Here is a 17,196-nt window from a genome sequence, read left to right on the forward strand (position 1 = left end):
CCCTTTCCTTCCAGCTGGCCTGGACCTTAATTTCCCTGGAAGTCCCGAGACTTTAATGCCACATCACATTGAGAACAGATAGGGTCAGAAAATAAATGAGGTCCTTGTTATTCATTCTTCCCGTTGCCCCTTGGGACATTTCCCCTAGTGTGCCTGAGAGTCTCTCTCTTCAGATTTAGCTTTCTCAGATGCCACGGTGTTTAGGGAAGATGTGCCTGTGTGACACAGTCTGGGGTGTCACTGCCCTGGGTTGGGCCTGGCCCCCGGGTCTTCCTCCTCCCCCTCTGCTTATTGGTACTGATGCAGCCAGTGTCTCGGGTGGGCCACCATTCATTTCCGGAGAGCCTAGGTGTTTGGAGTCAGGACCGTGGGCTCCTATGCCCTTCCTCAACAACAGGGGGAAGCCACAGCCTCTCAGGCACTGCCACAGATGGTTTCATTGTCGAGTCATCCACGAGAGTCCCTCTGAGACTCCTGCCACCACCCTACAGCGCCCCCCACCCAACCAGGCAGCTGCAAAATACTGATTTGCACGCCAGCAATTTAACCAAGAGATCAGGGAATTAGAAAAATGGAAGGCCATTTTAGGAGGCCTTATCATTTATAAACAAGGGTAAAACATTCTGAAATGACAATGTAAATCAAAGAAACTTACACATTGGGAAGGCTTGCTGTAAAATGGGGAAAAATGCCTCCACCTTGATTAATAGAGCCCAACTGCATGTGGTTCAGCTCATGGTGCAGTCACAGAACGGGCAGATGCTCTCATTCACACACCTGTGTGGAGAGCCCGCCTTGCGAACCACCCACAGATTTTTTATTTCCCTCACCTTGATTTGATTTGAAGAGGAAATACATTTACATAATTCAAAAGCCAAAAACTAATTCACAAGGTGCTGTAGAGAAGTTTGGCTTCCCTCCCTGCCCGTCCATCTTATTTGTTCCTAAAGACAACCGTATTTATTAGCTTTTTGTTTACGCTTCCAGTATTTTTTCATGCAAACAAGCATATATATCATTTCCCCTGCCCCTTTACATAAACGATCACACACTATATATGCTTTTGAGCACCTGCCATTTTGCACTTCACAGCATATCTGAAGATGCCTCCATATCCATCCGTGGAGAATTTCCTTATTCTTTTTTGCAGTCATATAGTATTCCATGACACATGGATTTTACTTTCTGGATTCTTATCCATCCAGCATGACCACAGTCATTTTTCCTCCCTTTGCCTTTGAACAGTTTTCATGTGCTAAAGGAGCCTGGCTAATTTTGAATATCCACTGCAGCACTGCCCATCTAGAAAAGCAACTGGGCTATAGAGGAAAAGAGAAAAGGATCTTATCCGAGGTCAGAATGGTTCCCAGTGAAACAGAAGTGACCCTGAGATCAAATGTGGCCTGGAAGAACCCAGCCCTGGCGGGTGGCAGCTCATCAGCACCATGCCCAACACTTCACTGCTTTTCTAAATCCCTTTTAAAGGGCACAGGCGTCCGACACAAGCAGAGCCTTGCGGTGTTAGCATCCGTGAGGGTGCACAGCCACAGCCACAGTGAACTTCCGCTGTCGAGATCCTGCCAACCCTGGGGCACAGGCCCAGGATCACCCACTGTGCAGGCAGATTCCTCTGTGAGGCATCAAGTCCTCTTGGATCTGTTTCGTTTTGTTTTTTGTTTTCCCCCAGAACTAAATTTATTTTCTTTTTCTGTTTTTTAATTTCTATTATGGAAAAATTTCTAATATACCAGAACAGAGATACTAATATTCCCATTACCCACCAGTGAGTTTTAGTAATCAGCATTCTCATTTGATCTCTGTCTCCTGTCCCATACTTGCTTTTCCTAGAGTATTTTAAGACAAGTCCCTAATATCCTATTTTGCCTGTTAAAATTTCAGGATATATGTCTAACTGATAAGAGCTTAAAAATATATAAAATCTACAATACTGTTATTATATATCCTGGGTCCTTATACGGTGCAGCCTCAGTGTTCATGGTTTTGGAAGTGGTTGGTTAACTGGAATACGGTTTCCTACCTCTGAAATTGTCCACATGCAGAGCTGTGGAATAATATGAGGAGTCACCCATGTCCATAAGCTTTGAACTGGCCAAGTCCACTGTAGCTAATAGAGTGGAATTTTGTTTCATTAAACAGACATGTCAAACTAAAATAACCCCCCTTTCAGAACATGACTTCCCCTTAGGTATCACCTTGGGCGTCCCTTCCTCCCGCCTCTGCCATCTCATAGGTCCCAGCCAGTGAAAGAGGACTCAGATAGAGTGACAGTCTTTACTTTGAAGCTCTGAGTCATTGTCTTGTCTTTGGAATAAGTCGGTAGTTCCTTAAATAGAGAATGAAAAAAAAAATTTTATTCCTTTGCCTTTAAAACAGGATGTGGGGTAAGGGGATTTATCTTTAATAATTGGTAGATATCAACAAATACCTATCCAAAGCAAAATAAGTCTTTTAACTTGAAAGTTTGATCCACTTTGTTTGGGTAAATTTCTCATTGCAGCTGCAGTGGTCTCCCCATTGCCATGTGTTCCTCCAGCTATAAGACATGAAGGCAGCCATACTGGCTTTTTCCCCCAAGGTGTCCAACCAGCACACCCAACCATAGACCACCCCAGAAAGCTTAGCACCCCCTTGTCATAATGCTGGGACCATGACATAGTGTTGCACCTCGGTACTCTGCACCTTGGAAAACCTTATTTTCAAGTAAACTGTATATAAGTGCTTCTCATAAAAAACAAATCTATGTAAAGTCAAGTCCTAACCCGTTCCAGATGAAAAGCAAATTGTTTCCTCTAGAATATTCTGGATATTGTAGGCTAAAGATGTATTATTTTCAGCAGATCACACTGCTGAATCTGTGCCCAGGTAAATCTTGAGTTATTTTTATTCGATGGTGGTGTTGTGGACCAACTAAATAACCAGCGGAAAAACAAATTTGTTTTCTTCGAAAAGCACTTGTATTCTATTGTCAAGTAGAGGAATGATTGTGTATTACATGACCTCATTTTCTTTGCAGCTTATGTGAGTATATTAAAAGCGAGTTTATTTTTTTCTTTGTGTTTCTAAAGTTTTTTTTTTTTGCCTTTACCCTTTTTTTCTCTTTCACTTTTTTAGTGTCAGATTCCTCCTCCTCCTCCTCTCCTCTTTCAAGAACCGAATCTCCTCTCCACCTGTTTGTGTCTTCTCATCTTCATTCTCATCCCAAACCCGATACCTTTGTGTGGCCCCCTGCAGCTCATTCATTCAGTGACGCAGGTCCCCGCCGGGAACCCTCTCTCTGTAAACATGGTTTTTCCTTTCTTGTGAGACCTACTTCATTTGCCTGTTTTACCTTCTGATAATCTTCCTAACTGATAAGCTGGAGAGGAAACGTCTTCAGACTTGTCAGAGAGAAATCTTGCTCATTGGAAAATCCGAAAGCTGTTTGGGCAGAAGGAAACCTGAGATTGCAGGCATTGGAGCCCATGTTCCAACCTCCTCTTTGCAAAGTAAAGGAAACCTTCTGGGCAGGACGGATAGAAGCTTTTCTAGAATGTTGCCTCTAATTCTTGGGCCCTTCCGTGCTTTCCTGGAGTTGATATAAATGCATAAAAATTAATCCTATTAAAAGGCAAATTACAACATTTCGCAAGTAATAATGTAATCCTAAAAACTCCTGTTTTCAATTTAGAAATGAATTCAACCAGTGTATAATCACCAAGGCCGTATTCTAAAGATCAGGGCCACAGCCCGCTCAATGTGTGGTTCTCAAACTTTGCCATGCATTAAAACCACACAGAGAACCTTTAAAGCAGCAGATCCCCTGGTCCCCACTCCCAACTTTATATTCACGAGGCCTGAGGTGGGGCCTGGGAATCTGGATTTATGAATTGCTCCCCTGTGATTCCAATGCCAGTGGGTTTTAGACCACATTTTGAGAAGCAGTGCTGTAAACTGTTTTCCATTTGCAGTGAAGGAAAATGTGGGGTTTGTGTCGTGAAACCGTGCGGAGAAATTGAACAGTATTTTAGTCTAATCTTGCTTTTAGATAACACAGAAATTTTGAAAGTCAGCTTTAGGGAGTTCCACAACCTGTCCATGAACAGCAACAAGAAAGATCCCTGTGTGAAAATGAACACTGGTTGGTAAAACCTTAAATGGGACCTAAATGTGAATCTGGCCCGGGGAATCCGTCCTTGTTTTCTTTTGCTCATTTATTTAATGTTCACTGCCAGCACTGCCAGAAAATTTAATCTCTGTGTCTCTGATTTATAAGGGCTCATCTTTGTTCCAAATGCCCAGTTACATGCTGAACAAAAGCTCTTAAGGGGAACTGCTGCCAGAAAGAACCACTTTCTCTAATGTGCACATCTTTCGGATGGCTCACCCGCTGTGTTCAGCTCTCACACACACAAAGCCAGGGCAGAAATTAGATTACCATTTAAAATAAACCATCCACGCCGAGAAGCCCGCTGACCGTACTTATCTGCATATTAAGTGTTCTGAACTTTGTTTTAATGGCAATCCCAGTTTTATGAAATGGAAGATGAAGATACTGTTTAAACACCGTGTATGTTGTTTTTAATTCATTTCTCAAAAAAGGCATTTTCTCTTAATACAATGCCTACTGGCAATTGCCAACTTCGATTTTTCCAGAAAAATTCTTTACATTGACTTTTGTTGAGTTTATTGTCTGAAAATGGGATCTTTCCATTCTAGAATAACATGGTATGTTCCCACTGCCCCATCCACTCTTTTCTGCACAACAGACCCACCTGCCCATATTTATCGTGTTGCATCCTGGGAGCCCTGTGCTCCTGAAACCTTTTGAAGATTGAAGTGCCGACTCTTCAGGGGAGGCACTTTATATCTGATTAATCAGTGACTTTCTGGGGTGATGAGCACCCACTGGGCTTTCTGCTGAATGGAGTGTGTCCCGGGCAGTGCTCAGTTGTTTATTCTTAATAAGCTGAAGTCATCTTTCCATCCTCAGGGAGTGTCTAGCCAGTAACCAGGTGTTTCAGCTGAGACTGAAGCTCTCGAGAATCCACCCCCTCCCGTAGAGTCAGCATTTAGGTAGAGAGGGGAAACATACTGACAAATGTAGAATTTCTTAATTAAAATTTAATGATTTTAAGTCCCAACTTTTCCATTAGGACAAGCAGATAGTCAAGCCCTGAAGTTTTGTGAATTTCTCCCTCCAACCCTTTGACTTCATAGAAGGGAAAATTAGCCCAACCCTACAAACCACTGGAGTCATGATTAGGGTTAATGTGTGGAAAGACCCATAACCTGCTCGTTTGATTATTTTTCCCTTCCCTTTGGAATTTCCTGCTCTGGAAACAAAATACATTGCATGAATGGGTCAGCTTTCATGTGCTGGGTGAACATTTAAATGGATAGGGGAATGCCCAGTTGGTCTTTCTTTGGTTTAAAAAAAAAAATTGTTAGTGGAAAAATGTGTGCCACTGTTGAATGGAAATATGATTCTAGACAGCCAGACTTACAGTTGGAAGGTTATTAGAACTCTGTTCGCTTTTTTAGCCTTAATTTTGATTTTTCAAATGTTTTGTTTCTTGGTTTTAATTTTTGGTTTGATCTGTTGTTCCAAGGCAACTCTCCAGAAGCATACTTTCATGGTTTTCCTTCCCTTTTTTCAGTTAGTAAGTAGTTTACCAATCTATTAATCCTTCCGAGGGCCTCCAGAATCACACTCCCCCCACCATGGAATGTGCATTGTGGTTGTTGAGCGCTGAGAATGCTGAGATGACGTGGACATCCCTCTGCCACCTGCCTGCCCACCTGCCCACTCTGCCACCTGGAGCCCATCCCTCCTGAGAGCCTCATGCATTCAGCGCAGCTTGGGTTTATATATGAGGAGGCAGTATTGATCTGAGAAGGACTACAAAAGAAGGCATTGCAGGGAAAAGGGCCAACTCTGGGTGTGCAGTGGGTGGATGAGAAGCACTCCTGGCACTGATTGGAAGCATGAGATGCCCCGCCTTCCCAAGGCAGGTGGCCAATAAATTTTAGGTAGAGGGAACCAGTTGGATCTTGAAATTTCTGTAATTAATCCAACCTTTATTGTTCATAGGAGAGCAATTCTAACTGTTAATTTTTCTGAAAATAAGCAGACATCATAAAACTTAAAACCGTATCTACCAAAATTTAAAGGAATTGCTTAATTCCCTGGATGTAGGATCAGTGCTTTTTTTTTTTTTTTTTTTTTTTTTTTTCTTTTTGAGACAAGGTCTCACTTAGTAGATCAGGCTGGAGTGCAGTGACACAATTACAGCTCACTGAAGCCTGGAACTCCAGGGCTCAAGCGAGCCTCCGACCTTGGCCTCTTCAGCAGCTGGGCCACCAGGCACACGCCATCACACCCAGCTAATTTTTAAGTTTTTAGCAGAGAGGAGGCCTCACTGTGTTGCCCAGGCTGGTTTCCAACTCCTGGGCTCAAGCGATCCTCCCACCTCGGCCTCCCAAAGTGCTGGGATTACAGGCGTGAGCCATCACGCCCTGCCTTACAGTGCTTTTGGCGGTGTTTAAGTCATTCGTGAATTGTCACATTTTCCAAAGGATGTTTCTTAGACCACTAATTCTCTTTGGTCAAATATATTTGGACGATAGTCCGTCTCCTGCCTAGTGCTTCATAGTTCACCTTAACCATATTAAATGTTCTGAGAAGTCCCGCACTTTGACCCAGTGTTCCCAAGCTAATTTAATCATTTTTTCCACCCTAGGAAATCAGTGTTCCATGGATTGTATTTGGGGAAATGCTGGTGGATATGGGATCCAGTGCATCTGAATGACCGGAGCCTTTAGCTTATGGCAAATGCTGCCCCTCACCCTTAAGAGTTGATTCCACCCTCCGAAATCCAGCTCAGCCTAGTTGTGCCTTCATTTCTGGCCTAAAAACAGTCCATAATAGAAAAGAGGTATATGTTGGTGTTGTCATCACACATTAGGTGCTTCATAAAAGAGATTTCCCTGCCAGGTTCCTTTCACCATCAAGGGCCAGCTCTGGAGTCAGCCGGCAACTCACTGCATCGCCCTGGGCCTCATTTCCTCATCTGGAAAAATGTAAATTCTATAGTTTTTGTATGTACACTGCTGCCCTTATGATTTGGCAGCCATGGGTCCTGGTTTTAAGGGCGAGTCAGGTGCCATCCCCCTGAGTTACGCCCTGGGCAGCTAGGACCAGAAGAGTGGAAGTGGCTGAGCAGGATGGGAAGGAACCAGCAGGGCTGTCTGCATGCTGCGCATCACTTCTTAGAGGACCCCGGGCACTCCCCTGCAGGTGCCCTAGCAGTGGTCTTTTTGGAGAAAAATCTGTGCTGATGTTTTATTCCCCTCTCCAAGAACGTGCTAAAGTCAAGATTACCGACTTGAGTTCTTGGCTCCATTTTTCCTATCACTGATTCTAGTGAAATTGCTGCTCTCTTTAGCAGTAAGTCACCAAGAGAAAAGAGTAAACACATTAATGAAAGAACATCCCTCTAAAATAAAATAAGATTGAGAAAGGAATTCAAGAGAGTAGTGAAGTTTTTCTCTTTCCATTATGACTAGCATTTTATTGAGTTGCATTTTCTAACACTCAAGAATGTATATCATGATCAGGGGGTGACTAGTCCATTAGGCGGTTTTAGTCTCTGTTCCTGCTTAATAGAATAAAGTAGCTTTAAAAGAAATCTATGTATATATGGGAACATCTCTCTGTGATGACCATACCATTTTTGAGGGGTGGTAATTTTAAAAATTCAGCCCTAATATAGAACCTTTTTTTACTATTTTAATTAAACTAAAATTAATTTAATATAATTCTCCTTAATTAGTTCTGTAGTATCTTTCTTTAAACAAGATTGAGTGGAATGATAGGAGACTGACAAGCCACCAGTAAGTGGCACTCAGGTAGAAGCTGGGGGGTGTGTCCAGCATTAGAATATCATCCCAAGGTGGGAGGCTTTCCCCCGGACGCCGGCAGTCAGGCACTTGGAGGCTCAGAGAGCCTTCCCCAGGCAGAAGGCACTTCCACCCCGAGATACAGCCTCATGAATATACATCGGGGAGGGTTCAGGTGGAGATGGAAGCATCTGCCCAATGTAGTCCTCCAGAAGGTACTGTCTCTAGTGCAGAGCCACCGGCGGAGGCTCGCTCTGACAGCTGGCACCTTCCCGCATGCGTGTGAACGGCTTCCCTCCATGCTTTCCGTGTGACCGCCTGGCCCTGCCAGCACCCGCCAGCAGCATGCTGCGCTAGCCCTGCATGCCCACCAGTGACGACATGTCCCCGGCCCTCCCCGCCTTACTGGGGTCCTTCCCTGGAAAGAGCTTTCCCCTCTCAGGACAAGACACGTGCTGTCAGGTTTAAACGGTGCTTGCTATTCTGTGAAAGTCAGTGGGAAACTGATCCCTTCTTGGGGCTATGAGTCTTAATCCTTTTTTCACTTGGTGAAAAACGGAAGTGTCTACTAGAATGGTGACCAAGGTGATTTATTTATCAGAGGAACCCACAGCAGGAGCCCTCATGGTTGGTGGGACTGGGTGGGCAGCGGCCCCGCCCCTGCTGTCACACTGGGGGACACAAGGCGCGAGGGCAGTTCCCAGGGAAGCAGCAGATGGAGAGGAGAGCTGTGGCAGCGCGGTGCAAGGAGCCACCACCTGGAGTCGCCTCCTCAGAAAGCAGGACTACCCTACAGCAAAGATGGGAATTGTCCTAACTCCCGGGCGCCAGGGAAATGAGGGAACAGCAGTTATGTTTTTTTAAAGGTATGGAGAAATATGCCTGCTTTGAGGGCCGAAGTGAGAGTGGACACTCACGCCTCTTCCTCTCCCTTCAAGAAATAAGAGACAGCCATGACTAGCTCCTCCGCCTCCTCCCATCCTCAGCCCCCAGGACATTCTGGTTCGTCAAGCACAGGTGACACACAGAGACAGAAGGGCACAGAGCTGCCAGCAGTCTGCAGTGTTGGACTGATTTATTTCCAAGCCCTATCTTGAGAAACAGAATTTTTTTTTCCTGTTAAGAAATGAAAATTCTAAAGCAAAGCTAGCTGACAGAATGCTGAGTCATTCTGATTGCTGCTTAATATTCAGGTTCTTTAGGAGATGGAACTGCTTGCTGCTTTTTCTTATTATTTTAATTGTTTTGGGGGCACACCTTCCAAGAATTGGAAGGTGTATAAGTTGACAGAGAATTTGGAATCATTTCAAGGTCAAGGGAAAACAGGTACAGAGATTCATTAGCAGCAGGTGATTTCTGCATGCCCACAACTGCAGTGGCTCAGCTACTTGTCAGAAAAATATGGGGAGGGCAGGTGTCTGCCGCTGCAGCATTGGACAGAAAGAATGTGGGTGCCAAACAGAGATGGGGCTTGGGGTGCGGCCACGTGCCGTTGTTCTCCCACGTTCACGCCCATGAGGCATGGAGTGAGTTCTCCAGGGCTGGGAAGCAAGGAGCTGCCCCAAATCCTGCCAGCCTCGTGTGAGGTGGTCGGCTGACGTCTTTCTTTTGGTAGAGGATGTTTTTCACACATCATGTAATGTGGCTATCCATTGTTCCTGGCACTGGAATGCACTGGAATTGCCAAGTCACCGGGTGGGCAGGATTCCATCTGAGATCCAGCTCATCTTCTATGTGCTCTGAGGGGAGAGGGAAAGCGAGGGGTCCTTCAGACTGCAGCCACTTAACTGAGGCCACCAGATAGTTAGAAGGAGCGCTGGAATATAATATATGCTATTTATTTGGCAATACTGCGTGTGACAAATACAGGGATATGAAGCATAACTAAGCCACTTAATTTATCAGTTATGCCCTTTTCTTTTCTTTTCTTTTCTTTTTTTTTTTTTTTTTTTGAGACAGAATCTCACCATGTCACCCAGGCTGGAGTGCAATGGTGCCACCTCAGGTCAATGCAACCTCCGCCTCCTGGGTTCAAGCGATTCTCCCGCCTCAGCCACCCAAGTAGCTGGGATTACAGGCGTGAGCCACCAGGCCCGGCTAATTTTTTTTTGTATTTTTAGTAGAGATGAGGTTTTGCCATTTTGGCCAGGCTGGTCTCAAACTCCTGACCTCAAGTGATCCACCCACCTCAGCCTCCCAAAGTGCTGGGATTACAGGCATGAGCCACCACACCCAGCCTGTGCCTTTTCTTAACAGAATTATTGGTGCTGGGATCCCTTTGGATGATGAACTTTGGTGGAATAGGGCTCACGTGTGATTGCCACAGCCGAGGTCTATGTGAAATTCACCATAGGTGTCATGTGCGTTGGAAAAAGGATTTTTGGAGAAGCTTCACCTACAAAGGCAATTTGAGCTGGCTGTCCCCAGTGTCCTATTTGTGGCAGGCAGGGTTTCTCAACAGCCCTCAGTGAATGATAGGAGCATGGGTCAGAAAACCTCAGGAGGGGTTCAGAGCTTGGACTCGTGGTACCCCGAGGTCAGTGACCTGGGTTCCTCTTGGTTCCTGATCCTCTTGGCTGTGGGTCCTCTTGACCCACCACAGTTCCTGGGTCCTCGGCTGCCTTTCCCCATTCTTACCCCCACACACAGTGATGGAGAGAGGAGCCTAGAAGGATACAGAGGCACTTTGCCTCTGTATCAAGTGTCCAATATAACATTTTCTGTTGAGGATCTAGGTGGGAGTGCAAGGAAAGCCATTGGCTTGTGGAAATGCAGATGGCCTCCGCTCCTAGACGTCACATGCCCCTGCACCATTTGGGCCATTAGACCACAGACCTGGGCTAAATTTCAGAGCGAGCTCTCACCTGCCTACGTCAGCCCTCGTCCAGTGGGTCTTGGCAGTGGCTTTTCAGAGCCCCTGTGTCCCGTGACTGTGGAAGAGAGGCACACTGTCTCCTAGATGAAGCACGGCAGCCGCTGCACGGCACACAGCCCTGTGGGCTCTGGCAGTGGCGGGACCTCTTGAAGCCGGGTGGCAGATGAGACATGCACAGCAGCCCAGGTGCTCTCCCTGGCTCACCTGTTGAACCTGATTATTTGGAAATTTATTTCTGCAGAGCCTTGGATTTCAAATTGGAAATATGTCCTATAGTCTAACTTCTGATTCCTTTTTCAAGCCTTAGTTTGCCCATTTCCAGCTTAAGTTAATAGTGCTCTCATTCTGATGTATGATGCGGGAACAGGTTTGCTGTGGTGAGAAAGAAAGGGGCTCTTTAAAAATATGCTGGTTAGAGCCAGTGTTTCCAGCTGTTTACCTGATAAATCAAAATCCAGTGTCTGTATAGTCACCATTTCAGTTCTATGAAACAATAAAATACAGGGGTTTTTTTTTGTGTGGTTTTTTTTTTTTTTTTTTTTTTTTTTTTTTGGAGATAGAGTCTCACTCTTGTCGCCCAAGCTGGAGTACAATGGTGCAGTCTCAGCTCACTGCAGCCTCCACCTCTGGGGTTCAAGCAGTTCTCCTGCCTCAGCCTCCTGAGTAGCTGGGATTATAGGCGTGCACCACCACGCCCAGCTAATTTTTGTATTTTTAGTAGAGACAGGGTTTCACTGTGTTGACCAGACTGGTCTCAAACTCCTGACCTCAGGTGATCTGCCTGCCTTGGCCTCCCACAGTGCTGGGATTACAGGCATGAGCCACTGCACCTGGCCTGCTTGTTTTTTGTTTTTTAACCAGCTGTATCCATTCTGATTAAAGTGATGTTTTTCCTTCCCCCTCCTTCCAATACTAATTCAACGGAAGACTTTTATTTGTTGTTTATTTTCAGAAATATTAGATACCAACTTATCTAATTTCACTATTGTCAGTTATCTGCTATTATTATGTGAGTGCCCTAATATTCATCCCTGGTTCAGAACATGAAGGCTCTCTGCCCTGGTGAAATGTGTGTACCAAGAAATTGATAGGAAGAAAAGCATTATTTCTTATAAACCTGTTATCCTTCTCTATATTTTAATTTTACGTTAGAGAGGGGAAACGTCCGTGTTTAATTGGAACTATTCACCACTGTCATTTTTAGTCTGGATTGTTGGAAGTGATGAGCACTATACTGAAGTGGCCTTTGAGTGGGTGAAGGTTCCGGCCTCTGAGCCGTTGTTAGAGGGGAAGAGTGGAGCACACGGACGTGCATCCAGAGAGGGGGCGCCCTCTTCTGAATTTCAGACAGTGACTTGTCTACTGACAGCACTTGTTCACTCCCTGCACACTCATTTACCTAATGCCTAGTATGGGTCTGGTATTGTCAGTCCCTGAAAATCCCGAGACTGAGGACGTAGTTCCCATCTTCTAGACCCACACAGTCTAATAAGGGAGACAGTGAACATTAACTTTAAAACCTGTGGTCTGTGCATTGTTAGTGACAAACTCATAGAAGCACCGAGGGCCAGAGGGTCTCACTCATTGTAGGGAGAAGTGGAAGGCTCACAACAGCCTTCCTGTAGGAGGTGGCATCAGAGCTGGACTTAGAGGACAGATTTGGAATCAGACTAGGGTTTTCATTCTGGTTAAAGATTAGTACATATAAAGTGCCAATCGCAGTGCCTGAAGCATGGTATGTTCTCTAAAACTGACAACCACCACTGCTTTCATCATCGTCACCATCATCATCATCATCTGCCAGACCTTATTCATAGTAAAATATATTGTGCTAGGAATTAATTGATTTAGTTGTGTATAAATATCACACAGAGAAGAAACTTTGGCAGTAGTTCTGATTATTTATTTGTGGACCAAACAAAACAGTTAATCCGAAAACCAAAATTAGCCCCTCCAAAAGTCACAAATTCCTGTAGCAAAAGATTCACAGAACCTGGTAGAAAAGGTACAGAATGCTTCCAGAGCAGTAATTTGTTGTCGTTATTTTTTAATGAATTAGTGAATATTTTAAACATGTCTCAGTTTTGACTTCTAATGTGACTATCAATAGACATAACTCATATAAACAATCTCTTTAGGGTCTTCAATGATTTTTTAGAATCTGAAGAGATTCTGAGACCAAAAAGTCTAAGAACCCTTGTTCTAGAGAACAAGATCTTCCTGGAACTCTGTGCTCCAGGTGACCCTTGAGCTGCAGCGAAGCAGGAGAGCTCAGGCTGCCTGGGCCATGTACAGGCTTTTTTTTGACCATTCATAACATTTGCTTCCTGTCTCTCCAGGCGAGTGGTTCTCATTCTTAGCTGCACATTGGAATCACTTGGGGTGATTAACGAAGATGCCAGTCCTCACCCCTAGACTGAGTGATGTGGTTGGTCTGGGATGTAGCTATAACCTCATGATTTTTTAAATCCCAAATGATTTGGATGTGAAGTTAAGGTTGAGAACCACTGTTCAAGCCAGTGAGAAGGTAGCCAGCTTGGCAACAGCAGAATAGGGCAGCAGCAACCTCTAGGCTACTCATTTATTTAACTATCATTGCTACTAAAAGTCTCAGGGAAACTACATCAAGTCCTTGTTATCAAAGTTAGAATATTACTTTCCATAAAAAGGTGACAAATAAGAAATTTCAACAGCAGTTTAATCATTTTGCTATTTAGATTTTTTAAAAATAGTAGTTAGACATACTTTGTCTAAACAAGGATAGATTCTTAGCCACACTTCCTAGGTTCTCCCTTCATATGCCATCAATTAGACCTTTTTTTTTTTTTTTTTTTTTTTTTGAGACAGAGTCTTGCTCTGTCACCCAGGCTGGAGTGCAATGGCACGATCTCGGCTCACTGCAAGCTCCGCCTCCCAGGTTCAAGCGATTCTCCTGCCTCAGCCTCCCGAGTAGCTGAGATTACAAGCATGTGCTACCACAGCTGGCTAATTTTTGTGTTTTAATAGAGACAGGATTTCTCCATGTTGGTCAGGCTGGTCTCGAACTCCAAAACTCAGGTGATCCACCCACCTTGGCCTCTCAAAGTGCTGGGAGTACAGGCATGAGCCACCGTGCCTGGACAATTAGACTCTTTTAACTCAGCCTCTGAATTCCGTATTGTGCAGCAGGACTTGCTATACCTTTCCAGAGGCTGCTCTCCTCTTGGTCATCCTTGTGGGCACTGTTGGCCCACTCTGATTTCCATCCACCAAGGCCCCACCGAAGGATTCAGGTGCATTTAGAGGCATCCATGTTACCATTATATTGGAGCAATCAAAACATAACATGGATGGCGCATCTGTTGCTGTGAATAATACTCTTTAAATTTATAGATGATGGGTGCGTTCCAAAGCGCAACTGAAATTATTTTTATGCTCACAATTTTGTATTATGAAGAATATAACTCCATTTATTTTGTAGTCAGCATTTATCTTTATAGATTATTACTATTTTAAACTTTATGATGATTTGGTAGTTACCATTCTCAGTGTTGGAATGTTTATCTCCATACTAAGCTTTCTGATGAAGTACAAATTAAGAATGATGCAGGTGAATAGAAATATTAACAGTCTCAAATTTGAAACGACTGAGAATCCTGCTATCGATTCTAAAACCACATCTCCAAGAGTGAATGTTAGAAAGAGGTGGGAAGCAAGCCTCTGTTTAAGGAGGTGGTCTCTGATCATCAGTACCTCCAAGAGGTCAACGTGAAGAGAAATGAGTTTTGCATTTTGACTTGTGAACTACACCTATCCCTTGACTAGTGAACATGCTCAGTCGACCCGTGTCCTTAGCCTTTCAGGGCAGCAGGTTTTACGGAGTAATCAGGCAGGTGCATATTCTGAGCCCCAGGAGTCTTTGCTACAAACCCATCCCATCCCATCCCCTGCTAGTCTAGCCTTAAGGATAGACATCTGCTTATACACAGGGCAAAAGTGTGCTTTTTTCTGCAGTTTTTAAGTCATGCCTTAGAATATGGTTCTAAACTGAGGGTGTAGCCCACCTCTCCAAGGCTGGGAAGTTGCTGGGTTTGTCTTGAGAATGGCCAGTACATGTACTCCAAATGCTACCCCAGGAGGCAAGTGTATTCCTCCCCTGACCCTGATTCAGTTTCTAGGTTTAGGCCCTTACAGGGGCGCTTTGTAATGTACCTTTGTAGCGCTTCATTTATGTGATTTTTAAACACTAGTATCGTCACAGCTATGTATCTGGCCCCCCATCTCCCAGCACTCACGCTGCTAGGCTGAGCTCCTGGAGGGGGCATGTGCTCTGTTTGTTGACAAAAAGATTAGCTAAAGCCTAAGGATGGAAACTAAGGCCCCAGGCCATGATTGCCCACATTTCTTTGTGGACAGTAAATCTTAGAAACATCCTGGGGGAAGGGGTGTGTGTGTTCCACACTTGTCTGTGTGGGAAGGGGTTGATTGGTTGGGTCTGTTCTTTCGCTCCTGATAGAGTCTTCTCAAAAACCTCTCACAGGCTCCGTCCATGCCACATCAGTAGCAGCCTCAAGAGTGGAGCAGGCACTGTCGGAAGTGGCTTCGTCTCTGCAGAGCAGCGCCCCTAAGCAGGGCCCGCTACACCCCTGGATGACGCTGGCACAGATCTGGCTCCATGCAGGTACCACTCCGCCCCTACCCACAACCTGCTGCTGTGCCAAAGCCTGGGCGCTTGCCTGTTTAGCCCACACCCCTCATCAGGAAAGCTCAAAGCTTCAGTCATGCACCGAAATGTTACTGCTTCTCTGCAGGATCCACGAGTGACTCTGTATGCCCTGATCCCTCTCCCCTGCCTCGGTGCCCTGGCACAGAGCAGACATCTAAGAAAGTTTTCTGGATTTGACTCTAAGGATTCTTGGGGAGTTTGCCATGTGGGGTACCGGGTTTGTGCTATAGGGACTGTCTTTGTGAGTGACTTGGAGTCATACCTGTACCAACTGGATAGATTTGAGTTAAAGTATTTAACTCAGCCTCAGTTTCCAATTCTGTGTGATGGGCTTAGGAATAACACCCATCTCCCAGGGTTGGTGAGTGCAATGCCTGGCACATCTTGGCAGTGAATTCTTGGGGTCCCTGCGAGAGGGCCAGGTGGTGGTAAGGACACAGATGTCTTTATAAAGCCAGGGAAGGGGCCGTGTGTTTGGTGCCGCCATGTTCCTGTGCGCCTCTGCCCCTCTCTGATGGCTCTCTCCGTAATTTCATAGAGAGACAGCAGCAGCCTCTGACCTGGAGACTGGCCCAGAAGGGGGCCATAAGTGCCCCTTCCCCAGTTCCCAGGGCATTTTGCTGGCTCAGCGATGCTTCTGCACCACTAAAAAGCCCAAAAATAAATGCAGTGTCCAGGCTTTTTTTTTTTTTTTTTGAGACGGAGTCTTGCTCTGTCACCCAGGCTGGAGTGCAGTGGTGCAATCTCAGCTCACTGCCACCTCCGCCTCCTGGGTTCAAGCAATTCTCCTGCCTCAGCCTCCCAAGTAGCTGGAATTACAGGCGCCCGCCACCACATCCAGCTAATTTTTGTGTTTTTAGTAGAGATGGGGCTTCACCATCTTGGCCAGGCTGTTCTCAAACTCCCGACCTCGGGTGATCCACCCACCTCGGCCTCCTAAAGTGTTGGGATTACAGGCGTGAGCCACTGCACCTGGCCTGTGCAGGCATTTTAATAATGAGAATCCCACTGCACTGCGCTTCCAAGAAATAATGGCTGTTTTTACTTACATATTTATGTTTCAACATAAAAGGTAATTCCACTCCTTAGGTTTCATCACTTCATCCGTACAGCCCTACCTGGGCCTTCTCAGGCTTGACTCTTACAGTGCATGGTGAAAGCCCACATTTGGCTGAGAAGGGTGCTTATTATCCACCAATTGTCCTTCTGTTGACTCCTTTTTTGCCAAGGCTAATCGTGTGATATTCCACCCTGTTTGATACCACTGGCAGGCCTTCGCATTGAAAACGTGTTTGGATTTACCTGGCCTTGGCATGCCACAGAGCCCAGCTCAGCCAGCCTTTTCTGTGTTGGCATCTTCAATTGTGCCATAACGACTACCATAAATTAACAATTTATATTCTAAGCAGAAGTACAGAAGAGGGGTGATTCCTGAATTCGCAGTTGTTCTCCTCTGCTGCAGACACCCGCGGCATTCGGCCTCTTGCTCAGAGAGGCCCAGACATTCTGGCTCTGAGGGCCAACGAGTAGCAGTAACGCCTCCTCCACAGCTCCCTTATGCAAAAGCCCAGTCCCTGGCAGAGAAGTCTGATGCCTGTCCTAGTCAGTCACCCCTGTGAACAACGACTACAGAGAACAGAAAGGGAAGGAGTATGGTTTAGTGTCCAGGCCAGGTAAACCTGAACTTGTGGGACTGGTGTAGGGGCAGAGTTGCCTT

At 45.4% G+C, this 17,196-nt stretch overlaps 1 protein-coding gene across 4 annotated transcripts in view; it reads left to right on the top strand.

Moving 5' to 3' along the window:
• TTC7B (tetratricopeptide repeat domain 7B) overlaps window positions 1–17,196 on the top strand; it is a 271,924-nt gene that overhangs the window by 200,987 nt on the left and 53,741 nt on the right. For 2 of the 4 annotated variants that reach the window (XM_050799034.1, XM_050799037.1), the window contains 3 exons: window positions 3,133–3,297; window positions 5,610–5,660; window positions 15,294–15,434. In XM_050799034.1, the coding sequence (XP_050654991.1) occupies window positions 3,133–3,297; window positions 5,610–5,660; window positions 15,294–15,434 (357 nt within the window). The remainder of the gene's footprint in view (window positions 1–3,132; window positions 3,298–5,609; window positions 5,661–15,293; window positions 15,435–17,196) is intronic. The other 2 variants (XM_050799035.1, XM_050799036.1) reach the window with 2 other exon arrangements.

Source organism: Macaca thibetana, chromosome 7 (genome assembly GCF_024542745.1).
Source record: "Macaca thibetana thibetana isolate TM-01 chromosome 7, ASM2454274v1, whole genome shotgun sequence".
In the NCBI taxonomy this organism is placed as follows: domain Eukaryota; kingdom Metazoa; phylum Chordata; class Mammalia; order Primates; family Cercopithecidae; genus Macaca; species Macaca thibetana.